The sequence below is a fragment of the Carlito syrichta genome, unplaced genomic scaffold, assembly GCF_000164805.1.
Source record: "Carlito syrichta isolate Samal-C Ts95f unplaced genomic scaffold, Tarsius_syrichta-2.0.1 Scaffold303987, whole genome shotgun sequence".
Classification (NCBI taxonomy): Eukaryota; Metazoa; Chordata; class Mammalia; order Primates; family Tarsiidae; genus Carlito; species Carlito syrichta.
This window is the reverse complement of record NW_007248083.1, coordinates 4,219-21,246: the sequence shown is the minus strand read 5'-3', so window position 1 is coordinate 21,246 and position 17,028 is coordinate 4,219. Positions and strand designations below refer to the sequence as shown.

The window sequence follows — 17,028 nt, the reverse complement described above, 5'->3', positions numbered from 1 at the left end:
CCACAGGTTTGAGACCAGTCTAGGCAACTTGGCGAGACCTCATCCCTATAATAAAATACAAAACGTCCAGGCGTGGAAGAGGGCACCTGTAGTTCTGGCTACTTGGAAGGCTGAGGTGGAAGGATCGCAGGAGCACAGCAGGTCGACACTGGGGTGGCCGTGAGTATGTACTGCACTCCAACCTGAGCAAAGGAGTGAGACTCCAACTCAAAAAAAAAAAAAAAAACTGTTCCAGGGCAAAGATCCTTCATACTATTCTTTTTATAGCCACAGACACTTCCTTTCCTTCCCTCCCTCTAACCCCTGACAACTCCTAGTCTGTTCCAATTTTTTTAAAGGTGAATTTTATTATGGATTAGCCAGGTGTAGCACTCTCTCTGGACTCAGCCCACTCACCCTTGAACTCGCTTTCTCTGCAGTTCATCGCTGGAAGAAAGCCCGAGGTTGGGTATCATTTGATCAAAGACACAAAGAAGACCTCTAGAAGACACTGCATTAACTCTTTTGCCAAACATGCCCTGATCTGGTGCCTGTGGTTCAAATGCGATATTCTCATTCTTTCCTCACCTTCACTATCAGTTCCCTAAACCCAGAAAGGACATTTGGGTTAAATGTGGGTAAATAACAACAGCTAACAAGAGGGCTGTTTTTTGTAATAGGTAGGTGTTTTGGGGGTTTTTTTTGCATAAGTTGTTTAGAAATTACAAATGGTAACCATTCAGCAGATGCCATTAGGTTTCACTTCTAAAGGTCATATGGTGGGGAGGGCCTCATCAAGGCAGAGAGGGACACATTTGTCTCATTTGTGACACTGGGGCAACTGTGCTTGGTCTGGTTGGGGAAGAAAGAACTTTGCAATACTTAGCGGAATAAGAAAGCATGAAAGCTTCCTAAAAGGCAAGATTTCTTCAGAGTAACAGTAATACAGTATGCAATTCTAAATGTTCTTCCCGGAATCCTTTGTACCCTTTGAGCCTCAGTTTTCTTAACTGTAAAATGAAGGTGTTGGATCACATCTCCGGAAACTTTTTCAACATTCTCTGTCTGACTCACTTGAAACTCTTAAAATATGTTTAATAACTTAAATTCTTTTTTTTCTCTGTCCAGATGCAACTCATCTTCTTAGTGTCACATTTAGAGCAATGCTGCTCCAAGTGTGGTCTGTGGAAAATGCTCGTCCTCAGACCGTTTCACATTTGCAATATGATAAGGACAGAAACTGAAATGTATTTAGTAACTTTAACAGCAGTTTGATGTTGCCACAACACCCAAGTGGGATTCATTTTTCTTGTAATTCAGTTCTACTGTGTTCTACCAAAGCCTTTATCCCTAATGCATTAAGAGCAAAACACCTGGTCTTTTACTTTCAAAAAAAGATTGAGAAGTGCTCATTTGTCAACAAGAAAAATTTAAATATCTTTTAATTCTACGATTCAACCTAAGCCACTTTTGTGAAAGCAACTAGGGGTTAGGAGTGGGAGGAAGGTTTTATTTTTTCTATATACATTTACTTAGGAATTTCATGGTTTTAATCACATGCATTTTCCAGGATAAAAATATTGTAAGCATCATCATGGAAAATGAATAAGATATGCAGTTTGGACCCAGTGTTTTTACCAAAGTGGACTAAGCCTCATAGTCTTTAGATGCCTGAAACCATGGGAAGAAAGTTGGAGTTTCAGAGGGCCAGGCCACCAATTTGTTGCCAGTCACCAGGTCTGCCTGATTCTCCAGGACTGTCTGGATTTCAGTGCCTGAGGTCTTATCCTGGGAAGGACCACTGGTACACCTGCCTTCTGGCAGAGGGCTCTCTGCCCACTAACCTCTCCCAGGGTTCAGGCTAACACTCAGGTGTCTGTGGCCACCTTCTTCCACTGAATCAAATAAAATATCCGCAGCATTCTGAGGGATACTTAGAAGAACTCAAGAGCAGCTAGGAAATGCCCTCCAGGAGGGAATGGCCTCCTGTGTAATGTCTGTAAATGGTCATCCTCCAAATCAATGGTGGTGTCTTAATCACCACAAAAGGAAAAAGAAGCAACACTGTCTAATTGCTACAAATATCAGACCTTGTGACCCAGAGACACACGTGTGCACACTGCCAAGCATTAAGTCATCTTTCTACACCTGTCAGGGCATGAGAAAATAAAAAGGGCGGCAGGAACAGGATGTCCAGCATCAGAGAGAAGGGCAAAGAAGGAAGAATCTCATAACTCCATGATAAGGAAAAAAAAAGCAAACACGTATTTAGCTGTTTTGGAAAATACATAAATATGACATTTCCCAGAAGTTAAAGGAAGGTCAGCTTAAAACATGCATACACTTCAGACCCTGTCCTCACTCCTAATCTGAAAGATTCCTTTAACATAAAGGGATTGGGGTGTGCCAGTTTGGGTCAAACAATCCCCCAGACCTGTCTATTTTAAACTTAGAAAGAAACAGAAGCGTCACAGATCCTCCCAGTGGGCTCAACCAGACATTCCCTTTGCCAGTGCCTCTCTGACTACCCTTGACCTCCCTTCCCTGTGAAACCTCCTACAAGACAAAGATGGGAAGCAGACCTCATATCCTTTAGGAATACCAGGGACTCTCACAACTTTCCCAGGTTTTAGGAAAAGTAGGAAGGAACCCATTTACGAACCTCTTTGCTCTGGGAAAGGATTTTTGTCTTCTTTTCTATAGACCACTCATTACTTTTTCTTTACATAGACATATGTCCGGGGCCACCTTCTCCCATTCCCCATGGAGACCTGCTTGAGTCCACACAGAATTTACAAAAATTAAAATAAGTGCTGTAGTTTATGAGACTTCGAAGATTAGGACTTGAAATGAACGGGCTCTGGGTTTATAATCACGATGACGAAGACTTTTCCTTTGGCCTCAAAGACTGTCAACCATGAGAATGGTAGCTGGGATTGATTCTGACCCTGGCATTTTCCTACCCTGATATTGGTCATGTTCTCCTCCCTGACTTTTAAGCATGAGTATGGGAACTGTTGATGGTAGGAAGGAGAAAGAACTCTGAAATGATTGGTGGAAAGGGGAAAGCATGGACCTTCCTAGAAAAGCAAAGGAGTTTCACCAGAGCAACAGTAATAGTAATACAGCATGCGATTCGGAATGCTCTTCCTGATTTAGTACTTGACCTTCTCAAGAAGGGGCTACATTAAGGTTTCCTCAAGGTGCCTTGGCAACCACAGTCAGATGTGTTGAGACAGGTACAGATTAGTTGAGACAGGCCTAGGGAGAAAGAGGAAAGCACTTTCTTGGCAGTTATCTTAGACCAGCTTTACTAGAAGTAGAGTCTGACACAAAGATTTTTGTGCCATGATTTATTGAGGCTAAGAACCCAGGAGAAGTAAGAGAAGCAGGAAGGGGCACTGAAAGAGTTAAGCAAACCTGTAGTTTGGGAGAGGTCTAGCCTCAGTCTGGTCTCACAGGAAGCTCTGTAGTCTGAATTGTACCACGGTGATCCTACCAACAGCCAAGAGAGTTGGTTTGTTAAACTCCCACATTAATTTGTCATTGGCTACAGGCTTCCCCTGAGGATGAGGCTGTCATGTCCGGGAATTTCCAGGCTGGGCAGCTCCCATCAGCCAAGGGCAACCCCCCAGAGGAGGGTGAAGGTGTGAGCCCTTATGATTCAACATCTGTGGCAGCTGGGGTCTGCTGGTCTTGGCTTGATAAAGGGGAACCAGGCAGGGACCAACCACAACTTCTACAGTAGCCAAAGTAATTGGAAAAAAGAGTCTGTGGACTGTATGTTGCCTAAGGAGCAACTTGTATCATATACACATTCTGTCCTATCCTATTAAATTGTAGTATTATAATACACATACCTCAAAGCATGGCACTAACAGGGCACCATATATTTGATTAGCTTGGATTGTAAGATAAATCTGGAGAGGAACATGGAGGTCCTTCAGTTCAGTCTGTCAAACCGGGCTCAATGGCTCAGCCTGTAATCCCATGCCTTTGATAGGCTGAGATGAGTGGATTGCCTCAGCCCGCGGGTTCGAGACCCACCTGGGCAGCTTGGCTAGACCTCATCTCTACAATAAATCAAAAAATTAGCTGGGTGTGGCAGCGCGCGCCTGTAGTTCCAGTTACTTGGAATTCTGAGGCAGAAGGATCGCCGGAGTCCAGCAGATCGAGGCTGCGGTGGTCGGGAGCGTGCCCCTGCCCTCCAGCCTGGAGTGAGACTCCAACTCAAAAAAAAATAAGAAGTGGGAAGTCAGAATAAACTCTTACTGGGAACCAGATCTGATTTCCAATCTTTTATTTTGCTTGAGTTCTGCCCACCTCATGTTTGTCGAATGCCTACTATGTACAAGGCACAGGCTTAGGCATTGAGCAGAGAATTGAAAGATGCAAAACTCAGTCTCTGCCTCCTGCCTTAGGGATTTACAGTCCAGTGGAAGATGGGGAACAGAAGAAAGAAATTAGATGTGTAAATATTATGCAGATCCAAATTCAGATCTCACCCTAAGAGCAGTATGGATTAAATGCTTGACCTCTTGAAGGCAAAAGTAGACACAGAAGGATAGTCTGTGCTTGTCTCAATGCGAAGGGAGGATTCCATCCCAAATTTCCGTGTATTTAAAACTATCAAAAAAGAAAATTTCCTGGCAGCTCTTCTTCTTGGGTGAGGCTGAAGAAGACAAATATGCAAGTAGGGTTCTGGGAAAGGAGAAAAAAAGAAAACAAACACAGAACAAAAATGGGCCATCCCTTTTCAAAATGTCATCTTACCATGAAAGTTTCTTCAATTCTTAGTGTAGAAGGGCAAATTGTAGAGAGTTCTACGCATTACACAAGATTATTTGGGAACTAAAGGCCAAAGGTCCTACTTACTTTGGAGAAAAATGTTGAATCGAGCCCATTCTTCCTTTTAGCTCAGTCATGTTTTTAGTACTGCGGCGTTTTCTGTCTTCTAAATTGCTCCGTGCTCCACTGACATGTAGATTAGTCTGATCATTTAAATTAGCTTCTTGCGTGAATATTCACCAGAGTTTATGGATTGCTACTTTGAACAGGATCTGAGATTCATTTGTTCATTCATTCATTTACTCAAAAAGGTCTTTACTGAGAGCCTATTGTATGAGAGGCTCTTCGTTGGCACTAGAAGTACAAGAATGAGAAAAGGACTCTGAATGTTCCCGCCAAATATGCATATAGTCAAGTTGGGTGAGACAGATAAGCAGGTGAATGTATTAAAATATGATACATGCTGAAATAGAGCTCTGCCCAGGACACCTAAGACTGACTCTAGGGATGTTCAAAAAAGTGTCTATGAAGAAATTGACCTTAGTTGAAACCCAAAACCCTAGTGAAGGCTTTTATCGTTTTTTATTATTTTCATTATAGCATATACCATTGAAAGAAAATTATCTTTTAAAAATTTTGTTGATGTTATTGTTATTCTGTCCCCTCTGTCATTCCACTAAAACAGCATTTCTAAGCCTTTTTTCATCAGTGCTATCGTAAGGAGCCTTTGTAGACTATTTTTTTCCTAATCGCTACTCTTGTGATTTTTTTTCTGCAGTAAAATATACGTAATATAAAAATTACCATCTTAATCAGTGTTCAGTTTTAAGTGTTCGGTTTACTGGCATTAAGTACATTCACAATTCTGTAAGACCATCACCATTATCATTTTTCTTTTCTTTTCTTTTTTTTTTTTTTGAGTCACCCAGGCTGGAGTGCAGTGGCATGCTCATGACCACTGCAGCCTCGACCTGCTGGGCTCAGGCGATCCTTCCACCTCAGCATTTCAAGTAGCTGGAACCATAGGTGTGTGCCACCACACCCAGCTAATTTTTTCTTTATTGTAGAGACGAAGTCTCACCAAATTGCGCAGGCTGGTCTTGAATCCCTGGACACAGACAGTCCTCTCACCTCTGCCTCCCAAAGTGCTGGGATTACAGGTGTGAGCCACCGCGCCCAGCCATCCTTATCATTTTTCTATAACTTTTTCATTTTCTCAACTGAAACTCTTGACCCATTAAAGGATACCCCCCCATTCTCCCTTGCCCCGACCATCTACTGTCTCTATGAATTTGCCTGTTCACATCCTATAAGTAGAAACATACAATATTTGTCCTTTTGTCTGACTTATTTCACTTGGCATGTTGTCTTCAAGTTCATCCATGTCGTAGCATGTGCCAGAATTTCATTTATTTTTACGGCTGAGTATCTCTGTGAAATTTAACACCACATATTAAATCTATGTTTGCGCTACTGGCCTTTGGAGGACCACAAACCTTTGTAATATTTAGGGTTTGTTTAACCTCCCAAGAACCAAAATCCCTATGTAGAGAATGCCCGTGTTAAAATGTAAACTCTCTGACCCTGTCTGTCATGTTACCTGCTCTGTCCCTAGCTGTGAGCACAAGACCTAGAGCATAGGAAGCACTCCACCACCATTTGTTGAAATTTCTTAGGCTCTTTTCATTATTAAAAATGGCCTCACAGATGTACTTTGACACTCAAGGCCTCCTGCTGCCCAGCCATGCGTCTCAACACACTCATTTCCCTCGGCTGCACACACATTCTCAGTGACCCTGTGTCTGCCTGTTTTCTTCACAGAAGTAAAAGATTATGAACCTCCATTTGGTTCCAAGGTGCGGGAGCACCCCTGTGTCGAGAGCATGAAGGACAACGTGTTGAGAGATAGGGGACGACCAGAAATCCCCAGCTTCTGGCTGAACCACCAGGTACGGAGTGACTGTTTAGAAGCATGAAAAGATTCACCTGAAGTAGCCTCTTAGGTGGGAGAGAATTCTGGAATATTGAGTGTAAATCTGCAGGAAGGTCCCTTTATGTTCTGTGACCCTGTTAGGTTTTATTTATAAAGAAAATTTCAATAAAGTGGATGACCGTATTGAGTTCCAATCAGCGGGTATACACAGCATTCACTGAGCTCACACATAATTATTTAGGGGATATTTGCCACATCTTCCAAGCCCCTTTGGATGTGGGTTAAAATACCTTGTTGGGCAACCCCCTTGGGTCCCCTCCCACTGTGGGAGTTTTTCCTGTCCTCTCAATAAATCCTGCTTTCAAAAAAAAAAAAATAGCTTGTTTGCAGCCTCTGCTGCTCACTCCCATGCCTTCACATCAGGAGTTTATGCTTCATCCCCTCTGGATTCCAAATGTTTTCTTCTGGGAAGCCTCAGCTCCGGAAGGAAATACTTAGCAGATGCAAAACAAGCAGGGTTTGTCAGGCAGCTGGACTGAGAAGCGACTGTGGCGTGCAGAGGGCCATGTGCAGGTGTCTGCAGGCTGTTCACAGATATGGGAGGAGCCCGCAGGAGCACGGGTGGGAAAGAGGACACTGGCTCCTCACTCAGGAATGAAGGGACGTGAAGAAGAGAATGCCTGGGGAGGAACAGAAAGCCTGTCTGTTGGAAACATTCTGATGTCTTTCTTTTTATTTGTCAAGAATTGGTAGCTGAGGCCGTCCACAGGAAGGTGGTGGTTCTGGACTCACAGAGAGGCCCCTTCAAATTCTTTGTTTGGATGCACTTGAGTGAGGGTGATGGTCAGAGGAAAAGAAGAGAATGAAAACGATAGATTGTGAGTGAGAGAAACTAGCCACATGTCTGACACACCCAGGAAAAGAGCCCTCAGGAAAGAATGAGAGAGAACAGTGTACTCCTATCTCACTGACAAAACCGTTCTTTTATTGACTGAAACCTTTTTATAGGCGCTTTTAGAAGAATTCTCTCATCCATGAAGGCTGAGGCTAAGTCGTAGGTTTTCCTAAGGGCAAGGCAAATTCAGATAAGAAACAGAAACAACAAATCAGTCGCAATCAGGAAGACAAATGGGGCAGGAAGCCTGGTCTGTGCCAGTCCTGGCTCAGAGCCACCTCCGCCAACAGACCTTCATAAAGTTGGGGGCAGGGGACAGTGGTGAACCAGGCTGTGGTACATTATGGGCTTCTCAGGGTTTCAGGCAAATCTTCTTTGACTCTAAAAATGCAAGGCTGTTTTGCATAAGCTCTGAAATCAGAAGGTACTAGAGTGTTATGTTTCTTTCAAAGTCTGTTGGCTCCTCTGCTGTACAAGTCTTGTAATGAAGCCATTATTCATGATGATAAAATTCTGGAAAGAATTTGCATAATACATTTTTTTCTCATAATGAGATTTGTTGCCCTATTGATTTCAAGTTAATGCTTAATATTTAATTTAATTTACTGCCTGTAATTACAGTGCCAGAATAAAATAAATGTTACTTGTGTACCAACAATAACAATCTACTCTTAACGGGACCATCAATCAATACCGTCAATTAGACGAATTATGCAATTAATTGAACATAATGAACTCACAGGGTGGGCAGGGAGGAGATACTGCGAGGTGTGTTGGTATGAGAAGGCAAGGAGGGAAGGTGCCAGTTCTCCCAGGCAGTGTTGGAATTTTTGGTCTGTCCTTCCCAGCCACCTGGGTGAAGGATCCCAGTTGGCAATGTCAGTTCTCTCACTGGGAGGAACACACTCTGGTTCCACCTATCAGACCCTCTGTTTAACTCTTGCCTGTTTTTTGTCCAATAAGGACATGCCATGGTAAGAGAAAATACTTTCAATGCAAAATGAAAATTAAGCCAACGAGAGAAAACTCCAGCTACCTTCCTGGGCAAGATTTCCAGGACGGGTTCATTGAATGGGGACTCTGTGGACTTAGGGTGAACCCTATGAAATGGCCTATAGTCAAGCACGCCTGACCTAGAAAGACAGCTGGGTCACAGAGTCCAGCCTGATGTTAGTGGAGAGGAATGGGGCACCACAGAGGTCCTCCTTGACCGCTCTTAGAAGCTGCCATTGAATCACTCCATGAAACATGTGAACTTTACAAAATGAAATCAGGCTGTTGCCTGTGTATCACTCTGACTGGGGTATTCAGCCTGTTCAAATACAGTGGTGTGGATGATCCAGGTATATGACATTCTGGAAAAGGCAAAGCTACACAGGCAGTAAAAGGATCAGTGGTTGCCAGGAATTCAGGGGCACGAAGGGAGGGATGAATAGATGGAATGCAGGAGATCTTAAAAATTATTTTTATTATTATGTTTTTTTAAGAGAAAGGGTATCACTCTGTTGCCAAGGCAGGAGTGCAGTGATGCCATCATAGTTGACTAGCCTAAAACTCCTGGGCTCAAGCAATCCTCTCACCTCAGCATCCCAAGGAGCTAGGACTACAAGAGTGCGCCACCAAACCCAACTATTTTTTTTGTGTGTAAAGACAGGGTCCCACTGTGATGCCCAGGCTGGTTTTCAACTCCTGGCCTCAAGTGATCCTCTTGTCTCGGCCTCCCAAAGCACTGGGATTACAGGCATGAGCCACCTCATTTGACCAGATTTTTTTTTTTTGAGTTGGAGTCTCACTCTGTTATCCAGGCTGGAGTGCAATAGCATATTCACGGCCATCCCAGCATCGACCCATGGGGCAACGGTGATCCTTCCACCTCAACCTTCCAAGTGGCTGGAACTACAGGCGCATGTTACCATGCCTGGCTAATTTTTTACTTATTGTAGAGACGAGGTCTCACCAAGTTGCCCGGGCTGGTCTCAAGCCCGTGGGCTCAAGCAATCCACTCGCCTCGGCCTCCCAAAGTGCTGATTATAGGCTGAGCCATTGAGCCTGGCCTTGGGCAGATTTTTAGGGCAGAGAATCTATTCTGTAGGATACCATAATGGTGGCTATAATGTCATTATACATTTGTCAAACCCGATAGAATGTACAACACCAAGCGTGAACCTTAATGTGAACTGTGAACTCAGGTTGAAAACGCTGTGTCGATGATAGTTCATTGACTATAACAAATATACCACAAAGATACAGGTTATTGAGGTGAGAGAGACTATGCCTATGTGGGGAGGGTGTTTTGCTGGGAACCTAAAACTATTCTAAGTAAAAGAGAAGGGTGTGAAAATGGTATCAGGGCCACTTTGTGGGGGGATTTTCAAATTTGGGGGGTGTTACCATGTCCCAGAAGCCCAGCAGAGGGTCTTTGTGCTATCAGGACCTACTGTGATCAAATAGCACCAGAGCAAACAGGCATGGCAGGTTTTGAGGGCAGCTGCCCCCTGAACAGGCCCCTCTTTCCACATGGAACTGGTTGACCTCATGCAGCGAGCAGTCAGTGTGTGTTCAGAGCCCAGGCTTTCTCGGATCCAGCCTGCACTGTAGGGACAAGGCCAGCAGACCACCTTGCCCACTGCAGAACCCACCAAACTCACAGTGCTCTCTGGAACTCTCTCCCACTACAGGGCATCCAGATGGTGTGTGAGACCCTGACCGAGTGCTGGGACCATGACCCAGAGGCCCGTCTCACAGCCCAGTGTGTGGCAGAACGTTTCAGCGAGTTGGAGCACCTGGACAGGCTCTCGGGGAGGAGCTGCTCCGAGGAGAAGATTCCAGAAGATGGCTCCCTGAACACTACCAAATAGCTCTTCCGGGGCAGGCTGGACCACGTCCAAAGAGACCTCCCCTCTCACCAAAGAACAGAGGCAGCAGGAAGCTGCCCCTGAACTGATGCTTCCTACAAAACCAAGGGGGTCACTCCTGTCCCTGTAAGCTGTGGCATGAGCAGAACCGACAGCAGCCGGGAGTGGGTGACATAAAGCATTCTATGCCTTTGACATTGTCATGGGTTAAGCTGTGTTAGCACTTCCTCAGGAAATGAGATTGATTTTTACAATAGCTAATAACATTTGCACTTTATTAATGCCTGTATATAAATATGGGATAGCTATGTTTTATATATATCTATATGTGTCTATATCTATATATAGCCATACTCTGAAAAGAGATGAGGAAAAAGATCAAATATGCCCAGGAAATTGGTTTTATTGGAGAGCTCCAGGACCGAGCAGAGAATGAGGAGACCCATGATGCCATCAGCGCTTGACAATCACACATGGGATGGTTCTCTGACTGTATGAGGGTGCCTTGGCGTCAGGAGAGAGGCTCTGTGTCTCAGAGCCGGCCGTGGCCACATCGCATTTGTCTTTGCAAAATAATCATTCCGGAAGGGGTTTCTCTTCTGGCCATGGAACTGAGTGCAGTGGCTCTGTTTGAGGACAAGTGTTCCTGGACTTCCTGTGTGTCCTTGTCTCTCCTGGCCTTTTCGCTTGAGCTCCAAGCCCCACTTCTGATTTGGGAACCACCTTCCTCAACCTAGGTTAGAAACTCTGCCCCATCTCTAATAACCTGAACTTTCTAAGCCTCGTTCTGTACCTTCACGGGCTGCAGAAAAATCAGAAGGGCAGATTCCCCACACGTGAAGTCGCCACACCGTCTACTAATGAGAGATGGTTCTTTTTTTCAGCTTCTCCTGATACCTGTGTGGACTGTTCTCTGTTCCCAGCCTTCATCCTTTCTTAAAAGGGAGCAGACCCCTCCTCTGGGTTCATCGTGTTTAATTTTTTATCACACTTGGCCTGAGTCTCTAACTTTCTATGCAAACACCCATGGGCTCCATCTCCGGGCTCCGGGATGCTCAAGCACATTTTGGCCTAGTGGAAAGGATTTGAACGACATGCACCGCCAGTGTCAGGCCTGTGTCTTTCTCAGGCACTCTGAACACATGCTTGCCTTGGCCAGCACAGCGTTTAAAAAAGTTAAGCCACTTTTTAAATATTTGGAGATTTCGCAGAAAAATCCAGGTCCCCAGGTAAGGATGGCAGATGATTTCCAGTTCTTTCCTGTCCACACACTTAGAAAGCTGCTTTACTTCTCACTGTAAACACTTGTTCTTTCTACTGCCCTTCCCTAGTCTGGGAATTAAACCTGCCCCAAACCAAGGTTCCTTGGAAGAACTGCATATTCAAGCAGTCATTCTCTGGCTTTGTCATATGATTTTGACTACCTTATTTAGTGTTAAATTTGAAGCTGGCCTTTTATTGGACTAAAGGGACCTGCTTTAAGGGATCCCAGTTATCCCAAATGTCTTTTGCTCATAGGTCAGTAGTTTTTCCTCTGCACTGGGGAGGCGAGCTCTTTACTCTGAGATGCTCTCCTCTCCACCACCCCAGCCTTCCCAGCCTTTGCAGAAATTGCTAGCAAGGACTTGAACTTGGGGTACAAGAGTCCCATTTGCAGTTAGGAAATCTTTGTCCACATGGACAAGAACAAAGAATGAGCTTTAATACTTCATAGGAAACTTGTAAATCCACAAACAGGTGTTAATGCTGCAAGTAATCTCTTTTTTAAAACATGTTTTTTGAAGCTACTTATTTTCAACCAAATAGGAATCTTAGAGCAGAACTGGCAGTGAGCAAATCAGCTCTATTTGGGTTTCGGAAGGTCTCATTTCACTGAGGTTTTAGGATACAAGCAGAAGTTTGGAATTAGGAGGAACCCTCTAGACACCCTGTTTAGTGTGGGTGAGCTCAGAGTTAAAGAGAATTTGCCTGCGGTACCACAGAAGTGCCTAGACATTTCATTTACACCTTAGGGCTTGCTGATGACATCCCAATAGCTGTTGCTCATTGACCTCTAGTGGTGAATTTCTAGAATACTGGTCCTTTAATGGGATCTTCCAAGATTCAAGAGTATTATCCCTTCTGGGTTATCATCAGCGTAAACTGGAATGTAGTGTCAAATGATACTGTGGTTTGTTTTGCTTATTTTTTTTGTCTTATTCAAGAAAAAGACCAAGGAATAACATTCTGTAGTTCCTAAAAATACTGACTTTTTTCACTACTATACATAAAGGGAAAGTTTTATTCTTTTATGGAACACATCAGCTATACTCATGTATTAAAATAGGAATGTGAATGCTGTATACTCTTTTTTATATCAAAAATCTCAAGCACTTATTTTCATTCTATGCATTGTTTGTCTTTTATATAAATAAAATGTTTATTAGATTGAATAAAGCAGAAATACTCAGGTGAGCTTCTGCCTCTGTTCCTGTTTCTAGTAGTTAAGCCCATTTGTGCAGCAAACGTCACTGGACAAATCTTTCCCCTACTTTTCAAACTGTATTGTCTTCTTTAGATGACAGTCTCAAGTCCCTTTAAAAAAAAAAAAAAAGCAGTCTCAAAAGTTCAATAATATAAGATGAAGCAGATGATGCTGGTGGCCTAGCCCTTTTCCCTTATCTCAGTGTCATGACACCCTATCTCTCTGTGTGCCAACATGGCTTCTCTCCACAGTCCCAGGTGCTGCCTCTACTCACATGGCTGTTTCTTCCAGGGATGTTCAGAGTCGAGGCTTCTGCTAAGAGCTTATGACTACGTCTGTTTTCTCCACTCATGTGACGCTGTTGGCTATCTTTTTTTTTGTTGTTTTTTTTTTTTGAGAAAGCAGGATTTATTGAGAAGACAGAAAAGCTCTCACAGTGGGAGGGGACCCCAAGGGGTCACCAGGCTCTCTCTTTGACTCATCACGTTCCATGCATTTCTATGCCTCGCTAGTCAGTCACCGCAACCCATCTGGTGTTTTGAATCAACTTACCAGAATGGCGAGATGAATGTGCCTTAGGAGGCTGGCTCCAGATCATTGGCTGCACTTCAATCTGCCCATTTCGGAATCAGAGATTCTGTGGCTTCTTCTGAGTTACCAGCTGGATTCCACATAGTGCAGGTTCTAAATAGTTAATGTAGTAGTGCCTTCATCTGCGTTTCTCAGCCTTGGCACTGCTGACATTTTGCGTTGGGTAATTCTTCATTGGGAGGAGGAGACCACCCCACAGGGACAACCAAACATTTCTCTAGACATTATCCTATGTCTCTGGAAGACAAAATGCCTCTTAGTTGAGAATCACTGAGCTAGATGATGTGGACCTACTGTGGGCATGAGTTATAGTCCTATCTTAACTAGGAGCAATTTTAGTGGTTACTAATTTTAGTGATTGCCCACTCCTCTATTTGCCAGCTGTGTGATCTGGAGAAACTATTTAACCTCTTTTTTTTTTTGAAGTTGGAGTCTCATTCCATTGCCCAGGCTGGAGTGCAGTGGCATGCTCATGGCCACCCCAGTATCAACCTGCTGGGTTCTGGCAGTTCTTCCACCTCAGCCTTCCAAGTAGCTGGAACTACAGGCATGTGCCATGCGCCACCACACCCAGCTAATTTTTTTGATTTATTGTAGAGATAAGTTCTCGCCAAGTTGCCCTGGCTGATCTCGAACCCGTGGGCTCAGGCAAACCTCTCTTCTCGGCCTCCCAAAGTGCTGGGATTATAGGTGGGAGCCACTGCGTCCAGCTCCTTAACCTCTTTATGCTTCAGTTTCACCATGTATAAAATGGAATTTTACAAGCCTCATTCTACACAAGATACCATTGTGATAAGGAATACACATAAGGCTTTTGGAGTTGGGTCTTGAACTTGGAAAGCCTTCAATACATGCTGGCTCATTTTAAGTCAGTTTAATATGCCAAGGGCTGTCAGGCAATGAGGTAGATTTTAAAGTAAATCCTAGAAAGCGTTAACAGAGAAGGCATATTCTCCCAGCCTGTATGACGGGAAAGTTTCTGTCCTGTGTGAGTACTGATACTCCTAGGAGAACACTCATTCACCAAGTACCCGCAATATTGTCAGAACACATTCTGCACTAGCTCCGAGGTAGTTATTATGCCCATTTCACAGAGGAGGGGTCAGGTGGTCAGGGAGCTGAAGCATGAAGACCAGGATAAGAACAAGGTAAAATCTGGGTGCAAAGCCAAGTTGTCCTGGAGCTGGAATTTGTAATGCCTAAAATGTTTGCTTGGTTCTCTTTTCCTTTTTTCTTTTCTTTTTTTTTGAGTTAGAGTCTCACTCTTGTCGCCCAGGCTGGAGTGCAGTGGCACGCTCACAGCCACTGCAGCCTTGACCTGGCGGGCTCAAGGGATCCTTCTGCCTCAGCCTTCCAAGTAGCTGCAACTATAGATGCATGCCACCACACCTGACTAGTTTTTGTGATTTATTGTAGAGACGAGGTCTCACCATGTTACCCTGGCTGGTCTCAAAGCCCCAGGCTCAGGCAATCCTCTCACCTCGGCCTCCCAAAGTGCTGGGATGACAGGCTGAGTCACTGCATGTGGCCGCTTGTTTGGTTTTCATGCTGTCTCCTGAGGGAATGGAACTGCCTTAGCCGGTTAAAAAGACCACCCCATAAGGAAACTTCTCACTACATCATCGTTTTCCCCTCTCTGGGTATCTCTGCTCAATGGAGCCAGGAAAGATGCTTTTCTGCCTTTTTTTGCCCAACTTGCTCTCCACTTCATGTTAAATGTTGTCTAGATGCGTGCTGAGAGACAGATGGACCGGAAGGTGAGTCAATGTGTGTAGACAGTGTTTCCTAACATCTGAGATGATTTCGGATCGCGCCAACCTTTAAAAACATTGTATTTTTAAAAAATTATTTTTATCTTAACATGTGTTGGAAAAAAAATCAACACAGTAAGCCTGGCCTTTCACAAATAATATTGCTTGAAATATGGCATATGGCCTAGTTTACACAATTGAATTGATTTTTTAAAAAATACCTTAAGTAGATAACGGTACTTATTTATGGCAACTACAGGTGATATGAATAGGAATGATTGAAGTTATGGAACGCCACTCTAGGAAGTAAATTCATATGAATTGCAAGCATTTATTAAGCACTCGTTAAATGCCAACCACTATTCTCAGTGTTTGACCTTTGTTATCTGCTGTAATCCTCACAACAGTCCTTTGTGTAGCTAACCTCCGTTTCATAGATAAGGAAACTGAGGCAGACAGTGAGGTCTTGCGAAGGGTCCCAGAGTTAGCAATCGTTAGCAACAGGACTTGAACTGAAGCAGTTGAATTCCAGAGCTCACACTTCCATGTGGAACTCGAGGTGAAGCTGGAGTTAGCGGACAGCTAAGAGGTTCTTCGGGAGGGTTCAAGGGTCTGACTCACTCGTCCAAAATATGGAGGAGGAAAATGCAGTCAGCACTGGAGGTGAGAGGGTTGGCCATGAGAGAGCCAGGGAGGGAAAGTCATTCCTCAAAGACACAAGTCCAAGAGCTTCAGCCAAAACAGGAGTCAAGCTCTTCTAACCCCTGCCCCCTTTCCAGACTGTTTTGCTAGGGTCCTTTCAGTTCTTGCTACTGCAAGGTCAGGAACATTCCCGATTAGCAATTAGTCTCCAAGTGCCCTCAGCAGGGACTCAGGCCCTTGCACCTGTCGACACCCTTTGAGTGCAGGCTCTCTTTGTTCCCAGGCGTTTCTATTTGTGGTGTTTTGTTGTTGTTGTTGTTGTTGTTGTGTTAAGCTCATTGAGCAAATGACATGCTAATGGTCCAGTCCTGAGGGAAATTCCTTCTTCAGGTGACAGGGTGCTTTTCATTTAAACAAGTGTGTCTGTCCTTTTCCACTAAAGCCACCACAGTTGGCATCTGCTTATTTTGTTCATTTTCCTCCTGAAATAGGCTGGCTAATCATTGCTTATCACATTTCCAATTAGTTTCTTTTTTTTTCCTCACTTGAATAATTATAACTCCACACTCTGTGGGTTTGGGGCCATGCCTCTCAGGCCTATTTTGCTAACTGTGCTGATAAAGACAAGATTGTGAACTTGCCCACATTTCATGGCCTGCCAATCAGCCTCGCACAGTGTAATTTAATTCTAATATACCTCCTGATCTTCAGTGCATTTAAAAATAACTTGTTAATAGTCTTCCTATTCTAATTATGCTAAAATTGCACACACTGTGAAATGCTTGCTCTCTCTTACCCCTACACACACACACACACACACACACACACACACAATTGGTCCTTAAAAATCATTTCTTTGTGCACCCTGCATAGCTTAGTGCTTCTGAAATTCTTCTCAAAGTCTTCCCTTGACCTGTGCCTACAGTGATAGACAGCAGAATAAAATAACTGTAGCCATAGTACCCTAAGGTCATCAAAATATTCTTAGTAAAGTGTCTGAATATTCATAATAAAATGGTTAAAATTGGAACCGCCAGAGCCAAATTTCCTTGGTTCAAATATCAGTTCTGCCATTATATGTGTGACTTTGTGCAAGTCTCTTAACCATTTTTTTTTTTTTTTTTTTTTGG

General features: G+C 43.8%; 1 protein-coding gene across 1 annotated transcript in view; it reads left to right on the top strand.

The window, feature by feature from the left end:
• Positions 1–12,921, top strand: part of TGFBR2 (transforming growth factor beta receptor 2) — a 78,676-nt gene extending 65,755 nt beyond the window's left edge. The window contains exons 6-7 of the mRNA XM_021713013.1: positions 6,589–6,716; positions 10,274–12,921. Coding sequence (XP_021568688.1) covers positions 6,589–6,716; positions 10,274–10,453 — 308 coding nt within the window. The 3' untranslated portion in view covers positions 10,454–12,921. The remainder of the gene's footprint in view (positions 1–6,588; positions 6,717–10,273) is intronic.
• The last annotated feature ends 4,107 nt before the right edge of the window (positions 12,922–17,028 follow it).